The sequence below is a fragment of the Orcinus orca genome, chromosome 2 (genome assembly GCF_937001465.1).
Source record: "Orcinus orca chromosome 2, mOrcOrc1.1, whole genome shotgun sequence".
Lineage (NCBI taxonomy): Eukaryota > Metazoa > Chordata > Mammalia > Artiodactyla > Delphinidae > Orcinus > Orcinus orca.
This window is the reverse complement of record NC_064560.1, coordinates 115,982,029-115,998,855: the sequence shown is the minus strand read 5'-3', so window position 1 is coordinate 115,998,855 and position 16,827 is coordinate 115,982,029. Positions and strand designations below refer to the sequence as shown.

The 16,827-nt window shown below is 48.6% G+C and overlaps 1 protein-coding gene across 2 annotated transcripts in view; it reads right to left on the bottom strand.

Annotated features, from left to right (window-relative positions):
• The window catches only part of PLA2G4D (phospholipase A2 group IVD), a 30,866-nt gene extending 15,239 nt beyond the window's left edge, over positions 1-15,627 (bottom strand). For both annotated transcript variants that reach the window (XM_004274114.3, XM_033435713.2), the window contains exons 1-5: positions 5,042-15,627; positions 1,866-1,938; positions 1,535-1,671; positions 828-959; positions 124-164 (exon numbers count right to left, since the gene is read on the bottom strand). In XM_004274114.3, coding sequence (XP_004274162.1) covers positions 124-164; positions 828-959; positions 1,535-1,671; positions 1,866-1,938; positions 5,042-5,086 — 428 coding nt within the window. In that variant the 5' untranslated portion in view covers positions 5,087-15,627. The remainder of the gene's footprint in view (positions 1-123; positions 165-827; positions 960-1,534; positions 1,672-1,865; positions 1,939-5,041) is intronic.
• Positions 15,628-16,827: the final 1,200 nt, after the last annotated feature.

The window sequence follows — 16,827 nt, the reverse complement described above, 5'->3', positions numbered from 1 at the left end:
GGTAGGAGATGAGGAACAGCAAATCTGGGCTGGTCAGACCAATGGGAAGATCTGGGTTAAAGGCATTTTCCTAAGGAAAGCCTGGGTCCTGAGACACCCCCTGAGCTGTGTGGTATTACTCACGTTTTCTCCATCAGGAACTCCACGTCCAGCTCCTCCGGTCCCTGAAATTAAAGTTAAGCAAGCTGTCAACATGCACACGTCTTTAGAGTTGACACAGCTCCCTTATGTATCTCATCATCCCGAGCAGCCTCTAAGGGAGGCACGGTGTCACAACTCTTCCCATTTTACAGATGAGGAAATCGAGTCTTGGGGAAAGATGGGCTACCTGCCCAAGTTACCCACAGCTAGCTAGATCCCTGCCTGGCAAGGCTGTAGGGGAAGATGTAGACCACGAGCCAAAGGAGGCTTGAAGATGCCCAGGGCCCATTTCATCTTCCTCTCGAGGGGGACCAACCCCAGAACTCTGCCCTCTCTCCAGGTCTTGGGCACCATGAGAGGGTCAGAGGCAGTAAGCAAGAGTGACGAGCCCACACCCCCCCGAAGAGTTGGTCACAACGAGCTGTGTTTTGTGGCACATGAGGAGGTTTGCCATCACCCAAAACCTTCCTTCCCCGTAGATGACTAGAATTCCTCCCTTAAGTGATTCAGCCAGTAACAGTCAAGTTCACCTCCTCCTTTCCTATGAAAATGTAAATATCTCTGGGTGGGCCTTCCGTCTTCCTGCAAAGGAGTTCAAACCCAGCAGCATCCCAACAGACGGGAGAAACTGTGCCACTTCCTCAGCCTGGAGCTGAGAGGTGGGGCTGGCGGGAACCTCCACCCACCTGGGGATGCAGGGAGAAGGTCTTCCGGAGCAACCTGCCAGGGAGGACTTCAGAGACATCACAGAGAACCTTGAAGCAGGCGTCATCCGTCTTGAAGTCATCCTTGTCATAGATGCTCAGCTCCAGAACATTCTAAGGACCCGAGAACAGCAACGTAGCACGTTATTAACACATAGCGTGGCTCACACCTGTTGAATCCTCAGCCCTCCTGCCGAGGGCCGGAAAAGATTATTATGCCACTGCACTTTGTACTTCAAAATAAAAATACTGGTAAAACCTAGAAGTGGTAAAAGGAAATCCAGCAAAGTTCCTAATTCCCCCCTGCTCATTTTTGTTTTTATAAAAAATAAAACTCTTTTGAAGTTTCCCCAGCCCAACCCCACCCCTGCTTGGCTGGTTCCCTAAGGCCTGGTAGGTACCAGGCGCTATACTGGGAGTGCTCTGTGCGTGATCGCATTTAACCTCAAACAACCCAGGCAGGAGGGCTCTTGCTGCCTCCACTCCATGGATGGGTTTAGGGAGGACCAGTAGCGTGCTGTTCACACATTCTGTCACACACGGCACATCCAGACTGGGGCACAAAGACACCCCCTTCCCCAGTTTCTCTGCCTGAGCTCCGGAGGAAGGTGTACTCTACCCCAGGAACCTTCCCAGTGTGGGGCACAGCCTGTCCTCAGGGGGGTGGCCAGGGGTCCTCTGGCCTTCACCTTGACCTGACTTTGGATCAGGAAAGTGAAGGTCTCGTTCCACACAGGATGACTGGAGTTGGTGACCGTTTTGGTCTTAAACTTTGTTCCAGGTGAGGTTGGCAGCTGTAGGATCACATAGGGGTCTGCTTCGCTCACTGCCAACATCAAGAGAACCATGTGAGACAGAATTCCTCACACCCCTCTCCAGGGGCCTCACCAGGTTCCTCCCAAGACCCCTGCAGCCACTGCGGGCAGCCCAGCCCAGCCCAGCCCAGCCCCAAGGCACTGGGCCTTCCCCGTAGGACCTGGTCCTCCCCACACTCCTGGGGCCCAGGACACAGTTACTCACAGAGGTCAGCCCAGCCCAGGCCCCGTGCCTCCAGGACCCTCACGGTGAGCTGCCAGCAGGCAGAGGTCTCCCCCTGGAGAGAAATAGGCCACAGAGTCCCTCCTGCTCAGTTACGAGCCCCCCCAACTGGTGCCGAGGCTTCTCCTGAGCTGCTGCTCGCTGACGCTGCCAGGCATTCTGGGGCCAAACAGCCTTTGCCCATCACTGTCCCTAGGGCCATGGTCCTGGGCCGCAGCAGTCAGGGAATGGCGGTAGAGTTTGTGGGGCGCCTTCCCTTCAGGGACAGGATTGCACAGTAGAGAAAGCAGGAAACAGAGGGCCAAGGAACAGCCACCACACTGGACATGTCAGTTTGGGGTCAGCCACCCCCAGAGCTCACAGGGAGGGCAGCCCTTTGGTGAAGCATGCGACCCTGCTGCCAGGCATTCCCCCTGCCTCTGGACAGGAAGTGGGCACGTGACTCCAGGACCCTGAGCTCTGGGGATCCCAGTGCTCCGTGATGGCCTCAGGTACAAACTGTCTCTTGGGTGTGAATTGGGAAACTCCAAGAGCATCAGGCTGTTACCGTGTGCAGGGGGTGAAAGTTATTAAGATGCTGGCAAGGCCACATCAGCCCGCAGGCAAGCCCAATAAGGTGGAAGAAGAAACGGAGTGGGCAGAAGCTCGGAGGGACCAAGAAGACAAGCAGTAATAGGTGGCAGGAGGAAAAGCAGAGGGCAGGGGGGATGTGGCTGAACCCTGCTGGGACAGGGCCCGGCTGGGGCGGGGGGCGGGTATCTCAAACCCCTACTTCTGAGGTCCTTGCCAGTGCTGAGATCCAGGGGGCCCTTCGGTTTCTGTTCTTCCTGAGGCCCCGCTGAGTAGATTTTTCTGGGCACCCTGCACACGTTTCTTATGATAAGGCCCTGTGATCTGAGGCAGAGACAGCACCGTGCTTGCATGGTGGACATTCAGCCTTGCATGGTTGGGAGACAGCGCTGCAATGAAACCAAAGCTCTTTCCTGCTCTGCACCCTCCCACGACCAGTCCTACTACTGTGCGTGTGATCTGAAAGTCTAGGCTCCCACCAGGAAACGTCTCTGCTCTGCACAGGTGCTACCTGCCAGGGGCTGGCTCAGTGTCCACGGCACCGGCTCTCCATGCCCCACAGAGAAGCTTAAAGGACAACGGGTCACAGCAAAGCCAATCAGGCTTGTGCCCTTGTGCCGGCCCTGCTACCCTGTGTCCCCACATCATCCCTGTCTTGTGGCTTCTTACTAAGTGTCTTTGTCATCCTTGTCAGCTCTCTGGCAGAGCACACATGACCCTCCCAGCAAGGTAGGCTCATTTCTCCCTTCTTGGGGATCAATGCTAGTGACATCGACAGGCCTTAAGCCAGAGGTAGTTGACAGGGATTTAGTGTCATTTTAGGCACCTGGCTCCGTTTCCTCCCCACGCCCAGATTCCATCACCGCCCATCACAGAGGTGGTGCTGGCTGGGACCTGGGTTCCTGTGAGGAGTTGTTGTTCAATGCCCGCTCCAAGCCAGGGCGAGGCAGAGGCAGCCAAGCTGTACCCCAGCTCCCACCCCGATCCTCAGGGCCACAGCCTGTGGGCTGCTCTAAAGCCACTTGGGGCTATTAAGAATCGCCCCCAATTGCCCTCTTTCCAGCCAGCCACCATACCCAAATTGGGTGTTGCTGCCCATTTCCCCCTCTGGTCACTGAGAGCCTCTCAACTTCAGAAAGCCCACCATTTCCTGGAGGGTATTTTTCCTAAGATGGAACCCCATTCTCCTCACCTCTAAGAGTGTCACTAACACAGAGCACTGGAGGATGGGCTGTGACAATCACTATGATGACTGGCCATTGCTGGGGCAGAAGAGCACGTTCCCAGCCAGATTGTCTGGATCTAAACCCTGGTCCTCTGTTTACTTGCTGTGTGAGCCTGGACAAGTCACTAAACTTCCTGGTGCCTCTGTTTCCTCATTGTAGTGGGACAAACAATAGTATCAACCTGACACAGCGTTCTGAGGCTGAAATGTGTTAATGCCTGTAGAATGCTTAGCAAAAAGTAAGCAGTTTCTAGATAATTGCTCTTATTACTTACTATTTATTAAGTGCTTGTTATGTTTCTAGGTGCTATACTAAGCATATTACATATTCAAACTCTATCTATCCTCCCAACACCCTCATAAGATAGTTCTCTCATTTCCTCCCATTTCACAGATGAGAGAATTGAGGCTTAGCAAGGTTGACTTGCGCTAGGTCACAGAGTTAGTTAAGTGATACAGTTAGGATTGAAACCCAGGTCTTCAAGGCCAGAGCTCACAACCCCTTTGTGGTTCTACACTCTTAGGACTTTGCTTTTTTGTAAACGCATGCAACTCTCATCCCCTGCCCCACGGATATCTAAACATTAGAATTTCATAGATTTGTTTCAGATAAATAGGATTATTTAGCCGACTAATGTGTTAACTAGTAGGATTCTTTTCTCCTGCGGGCTCTGGGGCTTCACCTTGCCTGTTGAAAGATCCTGCCACCTGTAATACTGCCTTCATTGATAACTGACCCTGGATGCTCCTGGAGGGGTCTCAAGCAGGGCGCCTGCACCCAGCTTCCTGTAGCATCCCGGAAGTGCCTCTCTGCTGAGAGCCCCAGCCACCCTCTCTGCCCCTGCACAGGAGCCCCAGGGCCTCCTCCACCCTCCGTGGCTCAGTGCAGGTCTCTGCCCATCACGGAGGATAGAGCCCAAGGGAGATTGAGCGGGGTCCAGAGGATCTATAACCATGAGGTCTTCAGCTGGGGGAGTAAAAGGATCAGGCTGCCTTTTCTCCCTGCTGGCACCCAGTGACCCGCAGTAGGACAGCGCGGGGAGGTTGGAGAGACGGGAAGTGGGAGCTGCGGGCACAGCCTCTGAGTCAGGCTGAGATGATGCTCCTCACCCTGGTCTCCGGGGCCCTAGATTCTATGGATGCCAATTGTCCATCCCACCCACTCCCCGTCCCTAAGCACAGATTCCCTCGCCATCTGCCTCCCACCTCCAGCCTCTGCCTAGGCAGAGACTCCAGGTCTGGGACCCAGCCCCTCCCCAGAGACCAGAATCACCTTGGTTTCAGCTATGTCAAGCTTGTTAGAATGCACCCTAGCTCCAGGCCCTGCCCTGAGTGATGCCGACAGGCTCAGTGACACTATTACCTGGTGAGGATGGCCAGGTGGTCCCCTAGGTGTCATTCTCTCCATGCCAAACCTTTGGCTCCACTCCAGGCCCAGCTCCCTCCAAGATGACAGCTCCCTGGCTGGCTGGCAGCGACTACTCCGATGGAATGGGACTGACGGGGGACCTGCCAGCCTCTGAGGAGCCACGATCCTATAAACAGCCGGAGCCCCACCTCCAGGTCACTCCCTCAGCCCAGTACCTTCTCCTCTATCCCCTGGAGGCTGAATCAACTAGCTTTTCCAGAAACTTCTGGCAAGGCTCCAGGACCTGCAGGTGGAGCATCACTTCCAGACCTGGGATGTCAGGATACAAGAGAGGGGGAAGTCAAGTCCCGGGAGCAGCGGCAGGAAGCTGGTTTCCCTGAGGCTGAGGGCAGAGGGCAGGGTGGGGTCAGAGCTAGGAAACCCCTGCAGCCCAGCCCCAGCCTGAGCCAGGCCAGCCTCTGGGGGAGGAGGGCTGAGCACCTGAGAGCAGATGAGCAGCCAGGAGCCTGGGAGTAATAATAGGGCGGCCCCCGGGGCGGGCTCTGAGCAGACTCTGGAGACCTAGCTGCAGGGGGCTCTGGACTCTGGCTCTAGGCCTCTCACTCCTTCCGTGTGGCTGGTCCTAGGCATTTAGAGGATTTCTGTTAAAATAGAGTGAAAAACTTTGTAGTAAAGGTAAGAGACCAATCAGGAAACTCTTAGAATATGAATATTACAGAAAAAAGCTCTGTGAAGTCACCTGTTTAAACTATTCAGTATGCACAACATGAAATGTTCTCCTGAAATGCCACGAACTCAGTCCTTTTACTGTCAATTCGTTATATAATTGAACAATAATGATTTGTTTTTTGAGGCAAGTGAAACTGAATTAATGTTAACCTATTACAAATGGATCTAAAATGTATTATTACAGCCAGAAAAGAACATTAGTAATGGTCTATGAAAAATCATTTGAATGAGAAATATCAATACTTTAAAAAATGTAGAACACTGCAAAGAACAACTTATTCCAAAGTGGGTCACAGATGAAGCAATGCACAAAGTCACTGGCTGGTGAGTAGCAGAGCCCAGGATTACGCTCTCTAGACTGAAAACTCTACCTCCATCCCAGAGTGGGCTCAGCCCAGCCTGGAGCCCATCCAGCAGGAACGCCCTGGTCATTGGTGGCCTCCTCCCTCAATCTCTCTCTCTCTCTCTCTCTCTCTCTCTCTCTCACACACACACACACACACAAACACACACACACATGCATGCTATCCAGGGCTAAAGTCACAATTCCTCTTCTAATCAGGGAACTTATGTGACAAAGCCTCACCCATCCTGACTCTGGGAAGAAGACCCTAGTTCTGGCTCCCAGCTGGGAGGAAGGTGTCTAGATCCCAGCCTGTGCCTGTGGTCCCTGGGCTCAGCTGGCTCAGTTTCCCCATCTGTGCAGTGATGGTGTGGTAAACGCTGCACCTGAAGAAGCCCATGAAACCCTGAGTCAGAGATTCTTAATTCATATGTGTTAGTAAAGCTAACGACCATTCGTATGTGTTAGTAAAATCTGCAAAAGTAAGCTACTTTAACTACAAATGGTGAAGACCGCTGTCTTCCCATTCTTTTACCTCATCTGTTAGCGTTGATGCAACTGTGGTACTTTTAGGATCCAAGGAGAAGTTGGGTTAGAGACACGTACATTAATTTCGGCTCAGTGGGACATAGTTATGTGGTTTTCAGTTGGTTTCATGTATAGTGAAGTTACTGCCAGCCATTCTGGTTTAGAAATAGTTTCCAAAATACTCCTACCATGCACTGTGCCAACTCATCTGACATTGTGACACAGAGGTGTAGGCAGAGGCTGTGCTGCAATACAAGAAGAATAAGGTAGAGGAAGATAAACAAGGTCTGAAACATACAGACCAAAACTAGCCTGTGGAAAATTCGTCCAAACAGACACATGAAATCCTAAGTGGAAAATACAATCTTGTTGAAATATGATCAAAACATAAGTCTCCTGAAAGAGATGTTTTCAATCATGGCTTAAATGCTTTTTTTCCTTTATTTGATGGGAATTTCAAGAAATAGAAGTTATCATATTCCTGTACTACAAGCAGCTAGCACATCTAGATAGCTCAGAGAGGAGAGAAACTGGTTAGAGGTTGTAACAGATTTTATTTTTCTAAAGATGATTGCAACAATGTCTCCTGTCCTCATGCTCTTACCCCTCCCTCATCAAGAGGTGGACACAGATTCCCTTTCTCTTGGACCTTTTGGGCTGGAGCTGCTAACTAATAGGATGTGAGGAACTTGACGCTGCTTGACTCTGAGGTTAGGTAACAAAAGGCGATGTAGCTTCTCCTTGACGGCTGGAAAACTCCCACTGAGAGCCACCATGACAGATGTCCCAGTCCCTGAGGCTCCGTGCTGTGAGGAAGCCAGGACATGTGGAGAGGTCAAGAGTCCTCATCCCCAAGTCCTCCCAGTCCAGGGCATGGGGATGCATAAGCCTTCAGGTGATTCCAGCCCAGCTACTGAGTCACCCCCAGCCTGTGCCCTTTCTGAATTTTTGACCCACGGAAACTAGGAGCCTAATAAAGGGGTTACTGTGTTATGTCATTGAGTTTGGGGTGGTCTGTTACATAGCCATAGTAACTAAATCAGAGCTTTTCTCAAATTTGCTAACAATCCTAAAGTTTTACATGGCATCGTCAATGAAGAGCTGTGAAGCAGAAGGAGACTACAAATAATTAACTATTACTAACTATCAATAATTTTAAAAACCGAATTTCGTTCATCCAGGCTGGGGGAAGATTTCTTTCTATTTGATCTGAAGAAGATGATTTTACAAAATTTTCCTCCCATCACATGAAGGGTTAATACTATCAAGGTGCCTCATCATTGTTGCTGTTGACCTTGATCATCTTGCTGAGATAATGTTTGTCTATCTTCTCTATTGTAATTTACTTTATTCCCACTTTTCATACTGTCCTTTTTGGAACTAAGTCACTAAGCCTAGCCCACACTTAAGAAGTGGGAGTTATATTCCATCTCCTTTAGAGGGGAGCATCTATATAAATCATTTGGAATTCTTCTGCATTGAAGATTGATTTGCCTCTCTCCCTCCCTGACTTATTTAATTCAATCATTTATTTACACCTGTGTGAACCTATGGATATTTATTTATGCTTTGGGTTATAAATACTATGTTAGTTATTTTGTTGCTCAAATTTATATGTATATGTAATATATATTAAAAATATTACAGAGGCTTCCCTGATGGCACAGTGGTTGAGAGTCCGCCTGCTGATGCAGGGGACACGGGTTCGTGCCCTGGTCCGGGAGGATCCCACATGTTGCGGAGCGGCTGGACCCGTGAGCCATGGGCACTGAGCCTGTGCGCCCGGAGCCTGTGCTCCGCAACGGGAGAGGCCACAACGGTGAGAGGTCCGCGTACCAAAAAAAAAAAAAAAAAATTACATGTGTATATATAAACCTGTGTGTGTATAATATATATTATATATTAATATATATTAATCCATGTATGTACACATATCCATAATTATTTCTACATGTATCTATCAGTATCTATATTAAGTTAAACATAAGTTCATACTCATAGAGTCTCTAGCTCTAACCCAGTACCTTGTGCTTCATTCTTGTCATCTGGGATTTTTCAAAAAATGAATTAATAATTAAAAATCTAACAACAACAAACATAAAACTCAAGACCCAGATTGTTTGATGACAAGTTTTACCAAGAATTCAAGGAATAGACACAATTTTAAAAGTGCATTTGAAAGGCACCAAGAAAAACAAAAAAAAACCCCAAAACAGGAAAGACGTTCCTAGATAGAAAGACTCCATATCTAAAGATGTCAATTCTTTCCAAAAATAACCTACACATTTAATGACATTCCAGATGAAATCCCAGAAGTGTTTTCACTGAAATTTGACAAGCTGAATCTAAAATATATAGAGAGAAGGTCAAAAATCAATAATAGCCAAGACAATTCTAAAGAACAGGAAGGGGATTTGCTTTACTATAAATTAATTATAGCTGAGTCTTGGTGCAGGAGTAGACAACTGGACAAATACAACAGATTATGGAGCCAAGAAACAGATCCACACATATTTGGAAAATCGTTAGATGAGAAAATTGGCAGTGTAGATCAGAGGGGACAGAACTATTCATTAAATGGTGCTGGCAAAAGCATAATTTAGGTCTTATATTTAAAAGTAAAGGGTTTGCTATTTACAACATCAGAATAAAAAGGGATTTCTTAAGCAAGAAACAAAAACCACAGACCATAAAGGAAAACAATCATATACTCAATTACATTAAAATGTAATTAAAATACAAAACTTCTTTTTAATGAACGACACCTTCCAAAGTTGAAAAAATAAGCTACAGACTGAGGGAAGATATTTGCAATACATTTAGTCAAAAAAGTATTGGAATCAAAAAATATCTTTATACATTAACACATCAGTCAGAAACAAAAAAAGAAATGAATAGAGAAAATGGGCAGAGTATATAAACAGGCACATCACAGAAGAGCAAATGGGAATAGCCAAGAAACACACAAAAAATACGTGCAACTTCACTAGTATTCAGGGAAATGCAAATTAAATTCACAGTAAGATACTACTTCATAACATCAGATTTGCAAACATTCAAAAATCCTACAAGATTTTTAAATGATGAAGTAAATTAAGCATTTTTCCTTCTCCCCTTGGAAGTCTTCCAAAAGCAACATGAGAAAATAATAACAGAAACACAAACTCCACCTCTGATAAAACTAAAAGACATTTGAATCCCAACCCACAAAATATCTGGAAGGACTGCCAAAAGTAATGAAGATCAAGCAGTAGGGGCAGGTAGAGAAGCAAGGATGCAGGCGATGCCTGAGCTCAGAGACAGTTCAGAGTGTACATACCAAGGTGCAGAACACACCCTGAATTGCAGAGCCAAAATAAGGAATGGGGTGCATGGGCTTGTGGCAGGAACTTCCCTGGGATGGGTTTAGTTATGAGAAATATAGGAGGTAGGGCTGATAAATTCCAGAGACAAGTCCCTTGAACACGAAGCTGAGTATTCCAACACCTGAGCAGACCCACAGCTGCCTATCTCCTTTGGCTGCATAATGGTGAAGTAAAGGAACCCATCATGCTCACTACCCTAAGACATAAAGATGGTTCCTGTTGAGGCACTAGTTGCTCAGGCCTCTCTTTGAGCCTTGAGATTAACTTTCTGTAAATAGTTTGTATCTGTTATTAGGGTTCCCCAGAGAAACAGAACTGATAGGTTGTGTGTATGTATATATATATATATATATATATATATATATATATATATATATATAAAGTGAGTTATTATAAGGAATTGGCTTATGCAATTATGGAGGCTGACAAGTCCACAAACTGCAGAGTGGAGACCCAAGAGAGCCAATGATGCTCATGAAGTCTGAGGCAGCTGGCTGAAGAATTCCCTCTCACTTGTGGAAGGCAGTCTCTTTGTTGTAGCCAGGCCTTCAACTGATTGGATGAGGCCCACCCACATTATGAAGGACAATCTGCTTTACTCAAATTTAAATGCTAATCTCATCCAAAAACACTCTCCAAGTTGACACATAAAATTAACCATCACAGTGTCCTGGGTTTGGTTCCTTAGAAGCAGAGCCTGAGGCAGGGATTTGGATGCACTTGTTTTATAGAGGAAATCCTCTCAGGAGACTAGCAGTGAGGGGAATCAGGGCAGGAAAAGTAGCTAAACAGCTCTAAGCTGCAGTCTAGCTTCAGGACGATCCTTTGGAGACTTCTGCAGCACAAATGACACCAGATTCTTTCCATTTTGAAGCAAGGGGCCTGGTTCTCTGAACGTCTGTGTCTGTTGGATGTTGACTGTGGGCTACCCCAGAGTTGGGGGTATGAGTGAGAACATCACTTCCTTGGGTGGGTGGTTAATTTTATGTGTTAATTTGGCCGGGCTATGGTGCCCACTTGTTTGGTCAAACGCTAGTTTAGATGTTGATATGAAGATATTTTGTAGATGTAACTAATTTATAAGCAGTTGACTTTGAATAAAGGAGTATTGTGAGTGGGCCTCATTCAATCAGTTGAAGAGCAAAAACTGAATTTTCCCAAAGAAGCAGGAATTCTGCCAGAGACTGGAATATCAACTCTTGCCTGAGTTTCCAGCCTAATGGCCCCTCTACAAATTTCAGACTTGTCAGACCCCACAATCACATGCGCCAATTCCCAGATCCCCTCCTCCTGCCGCCCTCTCCAACCGGTTTTGTTTCTCTGGAGAAGCCTCACTGACACAGCAGGTAAGGGGGCTTTTATTCAGCCAAAGGTAAATCTCTGGAGGAGTTACCTGTGAACCGTTAGCAACTAACCATTCCAGCAGCTGGAGGATGGGTGCACTGGTCTGATAAAGAGAATCTGGGTAGGGCACCAATAGCATCCACTACAGTCCATCTCCTGCACCACTCGGATCCACTTGCTTCCCACATTAAATTCATTCAATCCAGGAACAGCTTTTTCCATGATTCTTGTTGGTCACAATTTCTGGGGACACATACAAGAGAAGAGTTAGTGGAATACAGCTTGTGCTGCTACCATTGGTCCCACATCTGTAGCTGATACTGTCATCTTCCTCCTCTACCCCCCATTCTAGGTCCTCCTCCCCCCGAGCCAGCACTTTTGCTGGTCCAAGCAGCTCTCATGGTGGGGTGTCCTAGACCCTCATCCCTGAGCGGGTTACCACGCTCTTATCAGACCATGGTTGCCACAGTTGCCCATTTTACAGTTAAAACTGTGTGTGAGAAAAATCAGGGATCATCTGGTGCCGAGCATATCCCTCCCTGCTCTCGTTCTAGAGCAGCAGCCCTAGCTCCTGACGATCAGAACCAATTACCCCTCCCAGTATGGTAAGTCATTCCTTTCTTTGCCTGCTGGTCTATCAGCATGAGGAGCCCAAAGTGACAAGGCAGCAGCCATAGTTTTAAGTTTAGTGTGACCCATTGTGTCCCCATATAGAAGCTCCCTGGCCTGGGAGAGCTGGGAAGAGCAGCCCAGGGAGGGGTGTGGCTGTACCCAGCACAGATTGGGTTAAATCTCCAGCCCTTAGAGGGACAGAGTGTGGCCCCCAAAGTCTCTGGCAGCCTCCTTCACCCCCAACCCCCGCTGTGTCAGGGAGCCTTGAGGTCCGCAGCAATGGTACTGTGGTCCCATGGGTACCACAAGCTGTCAAAGTCTTTCCCCTGGGACACCATGTGGGAAAAAGAACAACGTGAGGAGAAGTCAAAAGAGTTTACTGCCCTGGACACCTGCCTCGGGGAGAAGAGGAGGAGGTTAGGAGCAAGTCACAGAAGCCCCCCACGAGGCCTCCAGGTCGGGCACAGGCTGGCCTTCATGTTTGGAACTGGAAATACCTGGGGGCTGGTCCCCACCTGAGAATCCAAGGGGTCCATTGCTGTTTATCGTCCTTTCCCAGGAGTAAGGAGAACATCATTGGTTCTATGCTCCATCATTATAACTATTCACTGACACCCACTCTTAACCCATCTCCTGCTTCATTACACTCACTGGGGAACAGTCAATCCTGGTGGAATCCAACTCTTGGACCTCTTGGCACCTGCACTCACTTTAACCCCATGACCAGGAGCCTCAAGTGGGTCCCTGTGTTGCCCAGCAGGCCTAGCCCCTGTCCTTAGTCCATTCCCCTCTGCCACTCCAATAACTTGGTCACACTTTCTCCACCATCCATAAACCTCTAAAACCTCCTCCAAACTCTCAGCTGATGACCTTGATTCCTGTTGCTAATTGCTTCTGTGACCTATACTGTCTCCAATTTTTCTCCTCTCGTTTTCTTGACCCAGTCAGGTTTCTCTCCCACTGCTCCACCAAACTGCTCTTGTCAAGACCTCCAGTCAAAGCCCGTGGCTAGTCCAGTGATGAGTTCTCAGTCCTCACCTTACTTGACGTCTCAGCAGCATGTGACACAGGTGATGGTGTTTTCCTTGAAATGTTTTCTTCCCCTGGCTTCCTGGACAGCACACTAACCTGGTATTTCTCCTCCTACGCCACCCACTCCTTCTCAGTCACCTTTGCTGCTTCTTCCCACCTTCCTGACCTCTCCAGACCTACATCAGTCCACACAGCAAACAGGTTCCAGAAGAGTCTGGATGCCCAGCCTACTCTCCAGCTGCTGTTTTTCCCACCCACCCTATTCCTGCAGCCTTGGGCTCCTCCCAGCCCATAGAAGGGTACCTGCACGGGGGTGATGTCCTCTGGGGCAGCTGGAAACATCAGGACCTCAGGCTGGCGCAGGCCATGGCAGCAAGTCCCTGGCCATGCCGTCCCTCAGTGAAAGGGGATCTTGGGTCCTGGGGCCCCACGCTGCCTCTCACCCCTGAATTCACTGAGGGACAGCTGCTTGTCTGATGGGAAGCTGCTTGTCCAGACACAGCTCAGGACTAGATTCCCAAAACCGGGCATAGTCTGGGAGTGAGAGAAGGAGCCTCCAGACAGTGGCACTGTCACATGCAGGCCCCTCCGTAGCCAGCATATGGGGCATCAGGGGGGGCTTGAGAAGGCAGCCTGCCCGCAGCAGTTCTTGCTCAGAGGAAGGCACAGATCAGGAAAGGGGGGTGCAAAGGAGGCATCTAGGCTAAGGTCATCAGGGGCTTCCACTGAGCCTGAAACTTTGCAGGTACCCCTGGGAGCCACTTGCCAGCCTGGTGAGGGCAGGGAAAGGGGCTTGTGTGAAGGCTGTGGCCTCAGCTGTTGATCCCAGCAGGTAATGCAAGAATGTCATGTCTGAGGAAGGCCAGGTGGTCTCTTAAGCTTGTACTTCCCACCCCCTCGTGTCACAGTACTCCTATGCTGCCACATCACTGACCTGGATCACTAGGGTAAATGGACAAGTCTGCAGGGAACTGGAGGAGGATGGCCAAGAGGGCTCCAAACGCCCCAGGCCCTTCCAGGCACCTTGAGGGCTGGGGAACTCAATGTCTCATTCAGGAATATCAGAGAACAGCAGCCACTGGCTGGGAAGACCTGCCCTCGGCTACTGGTTCACTCTGCCCCTCCCCTCCCGCCCTCGCTCCCTGGATGGTGGCAGTAACAATCCCACAGGGACGGGGCCTTAAATCTGCCCAGCTTAGCAAGGCAAGGATCTGTTAGGAGATCAGGGCTCCACCCTCTGGGTGGCTCCCACACTGAGGGCTTTTTCCTCACCTCTTGGATGTCAGCCAGCACCACCAGAAACCTCTGGTACAGCTAATAAAAAAAAGAGCACACACACGTGCACACAGGGACACACGAAGATGGACCACCTCCTCCCATGCCAGGAGGAAGGAGGGAGAAGGGGAAGATTCATGGAGCAAAGACAAGGAGTGAGTCCTGTCAAATGTCCCCAGAAGGCCAGGTCCTTCCCCTGGCCTAGGGGAGGGTGGGGGCCTAGGGACAGGTCACTCTGGCCAGCATTACCAGCCAGCCCTACCCCCAGCAAGGTGGCAGCAACAAGCCCAGGTCTGAGCCAGGTTGCTCTGAATGTACCTGGCAGGAGGCGGGGAGCGATGAGGACCAAATCATTTAGGATCAGGCAAGAAGTCACTTCTCTGCAGCTCAGAGCCATCAACACCCCTTAGAAAAGAGCAACCAGCAAGTACTGAGAGCACGCAGCACGCCAGCCACTGTGCTCAGCGTGTCACACACCTTGTCTCATTTCACCCTCATGGCTCCCTGTAAGTGGCCTCTGAGAGCCATAGTGAGGCCAGCAGCCCTCAAACCAAGAGACTCCTTACCCTTGCAAGTGTCAGAGTCAACTTGTCCCGTGGAAGAGTGGACCTCAGTTCTGATTGATGGTGCATTTGGGGACTAAAAAATATATTGGTGATCAAAAAACTCAGATATTCTTAATAGAATGTTATGGAACAATGATTCCTAACTTTTTCTATTATTTAGGATATGCAGTTGCTGATTTAACCTAAGTTATTTTTTAAAAAGACAAATTCAGAAAATGTACTGTGTAACTGAAAATTGTTAATTTTTTTAAAACGCTGGGAAGTGATTTCAGCCTGTCCTCTGTCTTTCATCTTGAAACTGGAATTCTCCTTTGTAATATTTTACTTACCCCCCGCAGCACCAAACCCATCAGATATAAATACAGATTAATAATTTCATAACGTCACTTCAAGGCTCTGAAGTTCTCTAGAACTGCATCCCTTCGGCCTCCTCCCCAAGTCCCACACTGCCACCTGAAGGTCACCGTGCCATTGCACGGCCAGTGACCTGACCAGGAGCCATCACAGCCCAGAGCTTGTACACAACCCTCTCAGACATGAGATGACAATCAAGAATTACCAAATATATAAAGAAGGTAAAGCCCATGAAGGAGAGGCAACCTACCCCAAGGAAACTGTTCACGTAACAGTCAGGAAAATACCATGAAATGCACATATTAACACCATCTGAGGGAAGTGGTGAAGCATTTCCATGCAATGAAAACAAGTAGTTTTGGAAGATCCTATTAGGGAACTTAAACAGGGAAATGTGACAGTCAAAAGTTAAACAAAACCCCCCAAAAATGGATAGAGAAGCAGGCTGGACACAGGTGGAGTATATATTTGTGAACCAAAAAATCATGCAAAGAAAATCCCCAGAATGCAGCACAAATGAAAAACATAGAATGTGTAAAAGGAAAGTTTAGGGATACAGAGAATCGATTCATACATTTCAATATCCATTTAATAGGAATCCAGAAAGAGAATGAAGAAGAGTAGTGTTTTGATACAATTGGTAGATAATTTCTTAGAGCTTCAAAAAGACATGAATCTCAAAATCGAAAGAGGTCACTGATTTTTTTTTAAGTTCCCAGTTTAGAAAAATCATAGTGAAACTTTTGAAAATCAAAGACAAAGAGAAAATCCTAAAAATTAGGTAAAGATAAATTACCTACAACGGGATGAGAATTCAGCTGACATCAGGCTGCCCATTGGCAATATGCAATGCAAAGAGGCATTAAAATCTGAGTAGGGACTTCCCTGGTGGCACAGTGGTTGAGAGTCCGCCTGCCGATGCAGGGGACGCGGGTTCGTGCCCCGGTCCGGGAAGATCCCACGTGCCGCGGAGCTGCTGGGCCTGTGAGCCATGGCCGCCGAGCCTGCGCGTCTGGAGCCTGTGCTCCGCAACGGGAGAGGCCACAACAGTGAGAGGCCCGCGTACCGCAAAAAAAAAAAAAAAAAAAAATCTGAGTAGATGTAAGCCTGAACCAAGAATCCTACCCTAATCCAGACTATTATAAGTCAGGGCAAGAAAAGACAATTCCAGACATATCAGGTCTCAGAAGGTTTACATTCCACAGATCCTCCACTATAGAACTATTCAATTTTGCACTCCAACAAAAAGAAAGATAAACCCAAAAGGAAGACAGCAGGTCAAAGGATAAAGACTCATAAAAGATGTGTAAACACCAGCTAACCAGATAGCCTATCTCAAGAGCAATTGTCCCCAGTGAGCAGGCATGAGAGAATCAAGCTACTCCGATCCCACACCAGCCAAAAGCACTGGCCTGTTAGAAGCCCAGCTCCCTCAGCAGCGCCCCCTCCCCGGTTCATGTCCAGCTGGAGGCCTGGGGTCCCAGGCCAGGCTGGAGGCACAGGCTGGGATCTAGACACCTTCCTCCCAGCTGGGAGCCAGAACTAGGGTCTTCTTCCCAGAGTCAGGATGGGTGAGCCTTTGTCACATAAGTTCCCTGATTAGAAGAGGAATTGTGAATTTAGCCCTGGAGA